Source organism: Perca fluviatilis, chromosome 6, assembly GCF_010015445.1.
Source record: "Perca fluviatilis chromosome 6, GENO_Pfluv_1.0, whole genome shotgun sequence".
In the NCBI taxonomy this organism is placed as follows: Eukaryota; Metazoa; Chordata; class Actinopteri; order Perciformes; family Percidae; genus Perca; species Perca fluviatilis.
In genome coordinates this window covers 32,339,181-32,351,227 of record NC_053117.1, presented here as the reverse complement: position 1 = coordinate 32,351,227, position 12,047 = coordinate 32,339,181, and the positions used below count along the sequence as shown (strand labels likewise).

The 12,047-nt window shown below is 42.0% G+C and overlaps 1 protein-coding gene across 1 annotated transcript in view; it reads left to right on the top strand.

The window, feature by feature from the left end:
• slc4a4a (solute carrier family 4 member 4a) overlaps positions 1–12,047 on the top strand; it is a 73,989-nt gene that overhangs the window by 42,931 nt on the left and 19,011 nt on the right. Inside the window, 8 exon segments of the mRNA XM_039802744.1 lie at positions 444–557; positions 806–980; positions 1,062–1,195; positions 1,656–1,930; positions 6,036–6,106; positions 9,268–9,453; positions 9,571–9,684; positions 10,978–11,139. Of these exon segments, the coding sequence (XP_039658678.1) occupies positions 444–557; positions 806–980; positions 1,062–1,195; positions 1,656–1,930; positions 6,036–6,106; positions 9,268–9,453; positions 9,571–9,684; positions 10,978–11,139 (1,231 nt within the window).

The following is a 12,047-nucleotide window of genomic DNA, read 5'->3' as shown; positions in this document are numbered from 1 at the left end:
CTGTTCTGAATGCTGTGTGTGCAGTAACTACATTATGTTACAGAAGAGCAGTGGTTGCAAAATCACTGAAGGGTGTCCAGCTGTACAGCACAGTGTTCAATTATGAAAGAGCAGCAGTGGGTTTTATTTAAAGCTGCAGTGGTATTCAGTAAAGCAGGAACTTCTCAGCTGTCTACTGTATGTGAGCACTGATATATACGGCTTTTTAATCATGTGACACATATTCTCATTGTCTGATTGACAATGATAAAAAAAGGCTATGACAACATGCAGACACTGACATTTTCATGGCAGCTAAAATGCAAAAAAACGACAGGCTGGGTAAACTTCAGTAGATATTTAAAGTGTTCAAATATATGATCTGCATCAGATAACTGTTCTCATGTAATAAAGTGTTAATCAGAGGTAAAGTGCCTGCCAGACTGAACAAAACTGTATTTTAGGAAAAACATGTATGCAGGAGGGGACCCTCATATGAACGGAGATATGCCTCATAATGGAGAGGGTCACGGAGGAGGGGGACACGCTGTAGGGGACGAGCTGAAGAAGACTGGAAGGTATGAAATAATTTATATATATATATAGATATATATATATATATATATATATATATATATATATATATATATATATATATATATATATTCTTATATCTTGAAACATTTGCCCTCACAGTGCTAATGATTCAGTGTTGCATATGTCATATTTTCTAGGTATCTGCATACTAATACTTTGAATACATTTTCAAAATTTCTTTGTTGTGCTTAGTATTCCATGTTGTGGAAATTAGTTTTTCTGTTTTCAGGTTTTGTGGGGGTCTCTTACTTGACATCAAAAGAAAAAAGCCTTTCTTTGTCAGTGACTTCACCGATGGATTTCACATTCAGGCCTTATCGGCCACTTTGTTTATTTACCTGGGAACTGTGACAAACGCCATCACCTTTGGTGGTCTTCTGGGCGATGCTACAGAAAACATGCAGGTCAGACTGAGTTCTTTAACCTTTTAACAGTTTGTTTACCATGTATGTTCTGAATTATTCCCTAACTCTTCATGTGTGCAGGGTGTGTTGGAGAGTTTTCTGGGCACAGCAATCACCGGTGCAATTTTCTGTCTGTTGGCCGGCCAGCCTCTCACCATCCTCAGCAGCACCGGTCCTGTTCTGGTGTTTGAACGGTTGCTCTTCAATTTCAGCAGGTACCTTTCTCCATCCAGAGACCCGTTTTACTGATCATATATGATTCAGGGCTTGAAAAGTACTTTATCATCATACTAAATTTTGGTTGGTGACACTCAAAAAGCTCCAAACATGCTTGTTATGAATGTTATTTTTGGGACTAACTCTAACTGCTCCTCAGATATTTGCAGGGTAAATTGAGACAGCTAGCTAGACTATCTGTCCAATCTGAGTTTACTCTCGCACAACTATTTTGCAGCGGCTCCGTGCAGAGCTTGTGACCATGACAATTGTGATTGGTTTAAAGAAATGCCAATAAACCAGAACACGTTTTTCTCCCATCTCGGAATGCTGTGTGGACTAGCCAGACCCTCCTCCCCTCCGCAGCGTGTGGATGATCTGGCAAAGCAAGAATAGAGTGTCCCTAATACTCTGTCATATAAAACATCAAAATTTGTTTTGTGTTTTTTCTCCATACAGAGAAAATGATTTTGACTACCTGGAGTTCCGCCTGTGGATCGGCCTGTGGTCAGCGTTCTTCTGCCTGGTGCTCGTGGCCACTGATGCCAGCTTCTTGGTTCAGTACTTCACCCGGTTCACTGAAGAGGGCTTCTCCTGTCTCATCAGCTTCATCTTCATCTATGATGCCTTCAAGAAGATGCTCAAATTAGCTCACCACTATCCCATTAACTCAGAATTCATGATGGAATATGTCACACAATATGACTGCTTGTGTATGGCCCCTGCTGTTCTAGGTGAGATGTTTAACTTTGAGGCTTTTTTGCTGATATTGGTATCCAGACTGAATGAGCGGAGTTTGTTTTTTTTTACCCATGAATGCTGAAGACACATTGCTATTGATTAACCCATTGGCTGTTGCAGGTTTTAGGAGCATTTTATAGTTAGAGAGAAACATTGAGTTTAAGTTTATCAGAAGGGTTAAAAAAAAGGGTTGTTAACAAGTTTGTAATGGTGTAATTGTTTAATAGATTTGCCATTTTCTATGGAATGTTTGGTTGTGAGGAGCAATTACAGCTTCATGGGCTGGTGAGTTTTAGTTGTGTTTTATTGTGGCTCAAATGACCAAATATTTCTATCGTGTGAAAATTACAAAGCTTTTTGGTTTTGTTGTTTTTTTGATCTTTTTGAATACGACACAGTATGCCTCTTCATTTTATTTTCTAATGGAGGATGGGAGATGAAGAGGGGGGCAGCCCTGAATTACTGGTAATCCCCTGCTGCTTTCAAAAATATCTGACACGCTGCTCCACATAGGCTACAGTGCATACCAGGGAGGGGGAAACAACAGATGGTTACTTTTGACGAGTGAGCAACTGACACATCATCAAAACCGGCTGGTGTAACACACAGTAAGTCAGGAAAACTTCTGGCTGGCATCAAAGCCAAGCTGGCGATATGCTTCCATGAATGGAAATGTTGGTTGGTTGGTCTTTTGGCTTAACACTTTGGCCCAGAGTGAGATACTGTAGAACAGAAGAAGAGGACTGGGAACGAGGGAGAGAGATTCAACAAAGGTCCCCAGCAGAACTTGAATGGGGACATTGTGGTTCACAGTCGGCGTGTTAACCACTGATCCAAAAGGCCCCCCTACCCCACTCCCTTAGAGTGACATCTCTTAATTGGATTGTCATGAACTTTGCTACAGACATTGGTGGTACTGAGATGCATGCTAAATGTGAGCATGTAACCATGATAACTACACATATGTTGGGATACTAACATTCTGGATATATGCTGTGAGCATGTATGCTACATTTAAAACATTAGCATTTAACACAAAAGATGACTCTGCTCGGAACTCAGAGCTTTTCGTGCATCCCTGTGGAGGCTGGGGGCATTGAACCCAAGTGGACAATGTTGAAAGTTTCCATTGCTGAATCTGCGGCGGGGAGCTGTGTTCTTAGGGTCTTAGGTGCCTCAAGGGGCGGTAACCCACGAACACTGTGGTGGACACCAGTGGTCACGGATGCCGTCTGACTGAAGAAGGACTCTTTCCGGGATATGTTATCCCAGAGGACTCCGGAGGCAGTTGCAGGGTACCAAAGGGCCCGAAGCGCTGTAGCGTCTGCCGTGAAAGAGGCAAAGCAGTGGGTGTGGAGAAGGACTTTCGGTCGGCACCAAGGTGCTTCTGGAAAACCGTTCGTCACCTCAGGAGGGGGAAGTGGGGAACCATCCAAGTTGTGTACAGTAAGGATGGGATGCTGTTGACCTCAACTGAGGAGGTAATAGGGTGGTGGAAGGAGCACTTTGAGGAACTCCTAAATCCAACTAATATGCCCTCTATGTTAGAGGTAGAGCTGGAGGATGGTGGGGGATTGTCGTCAATTTCCCTGGTGGAAGTCGCTGAGGTAGTCAAACAACTCCACAGTAGCAAAGCCCCAGAGATTGATGAGATCCGTCCAGAAATGCTGAAAGCTCTGCGTATGGAGGGGTTGTCTTGGATGGCACGCCTCTTCAACATTGCATGGAAGTTTGGGACAGTTCCTAAGGAGTGGCAGACCGGGGTGGTGGTTCCCCTGTTCAAAAAGGGGGACCAGAGGGTGTGTGCCAATTACAGGGGTATCACACTTCTCAGCCTCCCTGGTAAAGTCTACTCCAAGGTGCTGGAAAGAAGGGTTCGGCCGATAGTCGAACCTCAGGTTGAAGAGGAACAATGTGGATTCCGTCCTGGTCGTGGAACAACAGACCAGCTCTTCACTCTCGCAAGGATCCTGGAGGGAGCCTGGGAGTATGCCTATCCGGTTTACATGTGTTCTGTGCATCTGGAGAAGGTGTATGACCGGGTCCCCCAGGAGATAATGTGGGAGGTGCTGCGGGAGTATGGGGTGAGGGGGTCCCTTCTCAGGGCCATCCAATCTCTGTATGACCAAAGCGAGAGCTGTGTCCGGGTTCTCGGCATTAAAGTGATGGTTCGGAGTAATTCACCCTAGGGTCCTTTGCACCATGACCTCGAGCCAAACACCCCGAAGCTTTTTCACCTAGGTCGAACATTGGGAGCGTTAAGCTGGAAGTAGCGCGTTATCAGCTGAATAGCTTAGCGCGGGAGCTACGGACCACGTTTGTATCTCGTAAGTTACCCCACTAATAATGCCGAAATGATACAAACGTCTACAAGTAGTACAAATAGGTTATGCTCTCATAAAACGATGGATTGGAAAGTTTGTAAGTACACCAGAAGTTTATGTAAATAACACTTGCCTGCTTGCTTCTGCTCTCTGCTGTTGTTGTTGCTGCTGCTGTAAAGGCGAGTGCTTAGGAGCCGTCTACAAATTACAACACCGAAAGAGATGCAACAAAAATATTTTATTTAATTAAATTTTTTTTAAAGTAAGTGCTGTAGTATAACTAGCAGGGGACAAGTAATAATTGAGGTAAGTTTGGAGACATTACCTTATTTAATCATTAAATTAATAAATATTTTAGTTGTATCTCTTTTGCGTTGTAATTTGTAAGGCGCATTCTCTAAACGCAGGCAGCAGCAGCGCAACAGAGAGCTGAAGAGAGCAGGCAAGTGTAAAATTCTGGTGTACTTACAAACTTTCCAATCCATCGTTTTATGAGTGCATAACCTATTTGTACTACTTGTAGACGTTTGGTATCATTTCGGGCATTATTAGTGGGGTAACTTTAAAGTACTAAACGTGGGTCCGTTAGCCTCGCAGCTAATCAGCTGATAACGCTACTCTAGCTAACTCTCCCAATGTTACGACTAAAAAAAAAGGGGCTTGAGGTGATCGTGCAAAGGGACAAGATGGTGAACTACCCAATCACACTGAAATCGAACTTTCGTTCAGGTGAGGGTTGGCCTCCGCCAGGGCTGCGTTTTGTCACCAATCCTTTTTGTGATATTCATGGACAGGATATCGAGGCGTAGTCAGGGTGGGGAGTGGTTGCAGTTCGGTGGGCTGCGGATCTCATCGCTGCTTTTTGCAGATGATGTAGTCCTGATGGCATCATCGGCCTGCGACCTTCAGCACTCAATGGATCGGTTCGCAGACGAGTGTGAAGTGGCTGGGATGAGGATCAGCACCTCTAAATCTGAGGCCATGGTTCTCAGCAGGAAACCAATGGAGTGCCTACTCTGGGTGGGGAATGAGTCCTTACCCCAAGTGAAGAAGTTCAAATACCTTGGGGTCTTGTTCGCGAGTGAAGGGACAATGGAGCGGGAGATTGGTTGGGGTGGTATTACATTCACTTTATTGCACCGTTGTGATGAAAAGAGAACTGAGCCAGAAGGCAAAGCTCTTGATCTACCGGTCAGTTTTCATTCCTACCCTCACCTATGGTCATGAAGGCTGGGTCATGAGCAAAAGAACAAGATCCAAGGTACAAGCGGCCGAAATGGGTTTCCTCAGGAGGGTGGCTGGCGTCTCCCTTAGAGATAGGGTGAGAAACTCAGTCATCCGTGAGGAACTCAGAGTAGAAAGGAGCCAGTTGAGGTGGTTTGGGCATCTGGTAAGGATGCCCCCTGGGCACCTCCCTAGTGAGGTGTTCCAGGCATGTCCAGCTGGGTGGGGGTCCCCTGCTGGAGCTGCTGCCCCTGCGACCTGACCCCAGATAAGCTGACGAAGATGGATGGACAAAGGATGACTAAACCTGAATATAGTTGAGCTTAACAAACAGTACAGTACAACTTAGATTTATGAAAGTCCAGCCAAGTGTGTAAACATAGAGCTAAAATTCAGAACAGTTATAAAATGGCCATCTATTCAACAGTGTCATTATAGACATATGGGGCTATTATAAAATGGTTTTAGACAAAGTCTTGTTGCTTTAGAAACTTGTTCGTTGTTATGCACCATGTAGTGTTAAAACTTAAGTTTTGTTGTGTTTTTGCAGAGAACAGTACAGACATCATTGGTGATCCTTTAGAGGGTACTTCAGTCTGGTATTGGAACAACACTGATCTGGTAAGTGTTCCATGTTTTTATTGTTGTCCTCATTTGATGATAGCCAAACGTTGTTAACTGATCATTATCAGTTAACTGGTCAATTTTTATACCAATACCGTTACTGGAATTCAGTACTGGTACCCAGGGGTACCTTTTTTCAGTAGCCTAAGTCTTAACCTATTTCATCCTATTTACATGTATTTATTTAGAACATTTTACACAAAATAAAAACCTGTCTCTACCTCCCTCTTCCCTCCCAAACCCGTCCATACAACCTCCAGCTTGTCAGTCTGTCACCAGGGGCCCGTTTAACAAACTCTAGTCCAACCCTGAACTCTGAGTTGATTTACCCTGAGATGGGAAACTCTGAGTTTTTGGTTCCAGAACAGCTGATTTGAGTTGGTTCAATCAACTCATAGTAGGTTCACTTAGAGTAAACAAGTGCACCACCACTATAAAAAAGCAGAATGAATGGAGCCATGATACTACAATTCACCTTGGCAACAACCACAAACATCTGGTCGGCGGAAATACTCATGCGCACATACAGCGATACATATATTTAGTTAAAAAAGCAACACAGTGGCTGCTGCAAAAGAGAGAGAATTTGCGTGGGAGAAAATTGCTGCAAGAGTAAATGCATAAGTTCCAATATAGTGTATTAACATCATATTTAATCATAAGTATAATATTACTGGTGAAATCGTATTGAACCAATAATCTATTTCATTTAGGTGCAATCCTGCGGTACTAGTCCTACTAATCCCATTCTGAGGCTGCAGCACCATCATTAACAGAATTATAATTCATAATCTTTTATTTCAAAGGGTTTACATCATTCATCTGCAATACTGTGGAACTCCTTTTTAATGGCTCTTACTGGTTTGTGTCCAGTGAACACTACAAAAACAAATTCTTTCAGAGCGAGTCACATTCTTCTGACGGCGCTTTGCTATACAGTGGCTTTACTAATATGCTCCGCATCACCAATGTTGTAAAGAAAACTGCCGTTTGCAGAAAAACGTAATGTGACAAAAAGAATCTGCTGGGATGTAAGAGCATGTCCACGATGGGTGACGTTAGTGATATGAGGACGGATAAGGTTATGTTGGCTACATAACTGATAGACTGGGAAGAAAAACGATACCGCTCAAATAGGTAGGCTAGTATCTGGAAATGAGAATGCATCTATAGTTGGGGCCTCAATATCATCTCCCGACATACTGTATGTTTAACTCCCTGCGAAGTAATACAGCTTCTTCATCAACGGGATTGTCGACAAAAGGAAATGCCATGTTTTGAGAAAAAAACAAACGTTTTATGGTCTGCCTAACGCAGTTAATAAACCAACCCTGTTTTTTTATTCATGCCGATAACAAACTGCGCTAAAATGCGTCTGATACAGACTGAATGAATGAATGAATGAATGAATGAGGAAATAAAAGAGCACTGTGTCAGAGGGAGGAGACTGAGAGAAACTCGAGGTTAATTGAAGAAAACCTGCTCCCGACCAGGTTAGGGTCTCTTTCTGAAACGGGCTGGAGTTACCCCTCTCTCCCAGGTTTGATTAACCTCCCTTTCTGAAACAGAAAACCCAGAGTTTCCCTCATCTCAGGGTTAACAAAGTCAGTTTTCACTAAACCTGCTTTCTGAAACGGACCCCAGGGCGCTGTTGTGCATGTCTCAGAGGAAGTGTAACCACACTGCGACCGCTTTCAGCTCGCCATTATGGTGTGGGGGATCTATACGTATCACGGATCAACTTTGGATCTTTAAACCTCTACTGAATATTCAATGTCACAAAGAATTTATTGAACAATAGAAAATCAATTTAAAAATAGAAAAACGTTAAAGGTGTTGTGTTTTATAACATGAGGTATGGGCTGTGTCCGGACTTCGAGAAGCCCTGATATAGTGGTATGTGTCACGTAGCTTTCAGCTGTGAGCGCCGTCCAACAGAGAGCCACAAACTTAGCAGAGAGCCACAAACTTAGCAGGAAAAATAGCTTGAAACGCAACTTGCTAGTGCAAAGTTAGCTAGCAGTAAAGCCATAGATTATGTAGCCTATTTTGGTTTTTTTACAATGCAAAAAAAAAAGTTTTTTAATTACATTTTTATTTTTGTTTTAATAATATTGTTTTTTTCAACTGTTTAACTCAGAGATCTTCAACAGGGGGTCCGGGGCCCCTAGGGGGTCCTCAGAGTTACTGCAGGGGGGCCACCAAATTATTGTTTTTACAGTACAGAAAAATATATCGCACATCTATAACGTAAGACAGGTGTGTCGGAGGGGGTTAAATAAGTCAAAAGTTGTAAAGAAACTCCACACTGTCTAACTTGCAAAAAATCACTTTAATAGAAGGCAGTTTTCAGTATTAATAGTTTCAGTACTAGACCATCATTCGGCAGAATTAATGAAGGGAGTTTTTTTGTAACTTTTGAACACAAAAACAAAAGCACATTAATGATAGGCTTACCAACCTTTAGGTAACATAGTCACTAAGGTAGCCATCCCAGATACAGTTAATCCCAAAGGATTCACTGTCAAATGTACAGTATGTTTAACATTAAAACATCATTAAAATCATAACAACAATTATTTTTATAGCTTAGTTTTCCATGCACTAAAAATGTATGTATAAAGGCTTTAGGCTTTTATTGTAGGCCAAGTTAAATATGCAACTTAATTTTATAAAATCTGTAGTAGTAAAACGTTGAAGACCCCTGGTTTAACTGATTGTATTAATCGGTCCAAATTCTTATTGTCGGTTAATGGTTAATTAATCATTAATATCGCTAACTTCAAGCACTGTTTAAACTGAAGGACTTTGGTCTGAATGCCGCTGGAATTCTTTGACAATCTTGAACAGCCTTCTTGGAATTGGGTCACAAAGCACATACCAACCAGGAGATAAAGAGACAATTGTAGAGGAAAGTGTTGTGTTTGTCAGTTCAACAATTTTACAAGGAAAATAGAACAGTCTGATAGCACTTGTTTCCCATTTGAGGTTATTGTGACACTAAGTCTCTCTGATAACTGTCACAGACCTTTTAGTATTTTGGAGTAAACACTCAACTCTTCTCAGCCTCAGTATCTGTCACAGCTTTGGCGGGACGCTCATTTGAATGACTAATTGTTACTTATACAATCATAATGTTCTTTGTTTCCTTTGAACAGCCAATGAACGCCACGTGGTCATCCCTCTCAAAGACGGAGTGCTTAAAATACAACGGAGAGCTGGTGGGCAAGGCCTGTGAGTTTGTCCCAGACATCACCCTCATGTCCTTCATCCTGTTCTTTGGCACTTACACTTGCTCCATGTGTCTAAAGAAGTTCAAGACCAGCCCATTCTTCCCCACTACTGTGAGTCAGCCACACTAAGCTAATTTAATCCAAGGGAATGCATTAGATGTGCAACCTGTTTGAACAGCAGGTTACAGAGAACAGATTTGTCAAGTGTTTGTGTTACCTCTTACCCAGGTGAGAAAACTCATCAGTGACTTTGCCATCATCCTGGCCATCTTCATCTTCTGTGGAGTTGATATGCTCGTAGGAGTCGATACTCCCAAACTTATTGTACCAAGTGAATTCAAGGTGAGTACCCCTCTGCCTAAGTGCTCATGTCGAATGCACAAATCAAGTACATTTTGTTTCGCTGTATTGCTTCATAGAACATAATAAGGTTCCAGTAGATTCTTGTCAAGGTTTTAATCCAAAACACAATCTTGCATTTACAGTACTGTGACAAAACGCAACTTAGACAAAAGATAAAACTAATTGTTTTCTGTGATGGTTTACATCTGTAAATCATGTTTTAAATTGCTACAGTATATCTTGATTTCCACATCACAGTGAAACTAAAAAACAGTGGCCGTTGTAAAGGCAGGAAGCGGCAACAGTAGCTTAGGTGGTAGAGAAGATGCCATTTAAAAGTATGGTTGTGATGGTTTGATTTCTGGCTCCTCCTGTCTGCATGTTGAAATTTACCTTGAGCATAGTCTCGCATTGTCATACCTGTCTCCACAGCGCTGTGGAGTAAGGTCTGGCTACAACACACATTCTTTCTAGGATAAAAGAAAAAAAAACGCTCAGGGTTGTTTGCATTTCTTTAAACCAATCACAAGCATTTTGGGTTACGCTAAGCTCCGGATGCAGCGACAGTGGTTCTGCAAAATGGTCTTGGGAAGGAACTTGTTTCGGTAAACCCCACATACAATATTAAATAAAGTTAACTGTTCACACAATACAGTAACGTGAGCTATTTAAATTAGCTGGACACATGGTTTAATGTAATTTGCTCTTACCAGTGTATCGCTGTGTGCATTCTGTCCATAGCAGTCCCCACCCATCGGTCCCAAAACGTCCCAGTTAGATAGTAAATGCCATAAACATATTCTTTGTAAATCTTTACAATCATTCCTGACAGAACCAAACAGGCCTGCCTTATTGCACAATCCAAATCTTCTTCAAAACTTGCCATTTTCAGCGTGAAGCTTGCTAGCTCGTAGTTTGTTGTTGTTTCCCGTAGCGAAGGGACTTTGAGAACGGCAACACACAGAGAGCGGAAGGTGAGGAGCAAACCTGACATGTCAGGCTTGATCCTGGAAATGTACTTCCGTTGATTAAGACTACTTTGAGCATGACACTGAACCCCAAAAGTGCTCAGTGTAGGGAAAAGTTTTAAGTCCCTTTGGACAAAAACATCTGTCAAATAAATGTAAGGTAAATCAATCTAATGGGTTTGGTAAATAATCATCAGAAATGTAAAGTGATTTATAGGTTTATGGAACGGAAACCGTAAAAGACAACAATTTCTGTCTGTGTTGAGGTCACAAATGCCACTTTGTCTAGTTGATGTATTGAAGCTTCTGTCTTCCTCCTTCACAGCCAACAAGTCCTAACCGGGGCTGGTTTGTGCCCCCGTTTGGAGGAAACCCCTGGTGGGTTTACCTGGTGTCAGCTCTTCCTGCCCTGCTGGTTACCATACTAGTCTTTATGGACCAACAGATTACTGCTGTGATCGTCAACAGGAAGGAGCACAAACTAAAGGTAAAAGAAGAAACCTTACCAACAAGATGTGTATTTTAAGCCAGGTGGTATGCTAAATGTCATTCCTTAATATAATACAATACAGAAAGTTGGGGTACTGTATTCGAGTGAGGCAGAGGAAGGTTGGGAGTCATTTTTGTTGAGTTCTTGTACTACAGATGGGAGGATTTGTATTGCAACAATTGGCTGTTTTTAAGAACATGACTAACATTTAGTGCAGCATATGAGCTTGCAGAATAACTTGCATGATACATGCTGTGAAATGCTTGAAGCTGCATTTCGTGTTTAAATTAAACAAAAATAATTCTTTGCAGTAAGCAAGAGTCTTTTTCTTTCTGTTTGTCTAACTTGATTTATGTGAAGTAGGGATTTTCATGTGTTTCCCATAACATACTGCAGTTTGTACAGGACATTCACTACCTTCACACTGTAGTTAAATATTGTTTTCATTCTTCTCGTGGGAGTGAGAGATGTTTCATGGCAGTGACTGAACACAGTTCAGTTCAAAAAGCAACCACTTGAAATGTTCAGAGTCACTGCTGAAGTTGAGAAATTTTTTCTTTGATTTCAGCGACTCGTCCCTTAGATAACTGGTATATCTTTGTGGCAGAAGAGGACAAAAATTGCTCTTCTGCTGTTTTGGTATTCAGCATACTAGTGCTGTGCCCGTTGAAAACGGGCTGATTGCTTGGCCTGTGGTGTTGCTGCTTGTAGAATTTATCAAAACCAAAGTGTACCCCAAAATGACTTACAGAAGGACCCTGAACCACTTAATATGCAACTCCACTGTATAGCCTACTATCTATTGACTTAGTGTAGGCTACGTCTAAATCACAGGAAGACATAGGCGCCGATACTGTGGGTGCTCCAGAGTTCGAGCACCCACGGAAAATACCTAGCACCCACTG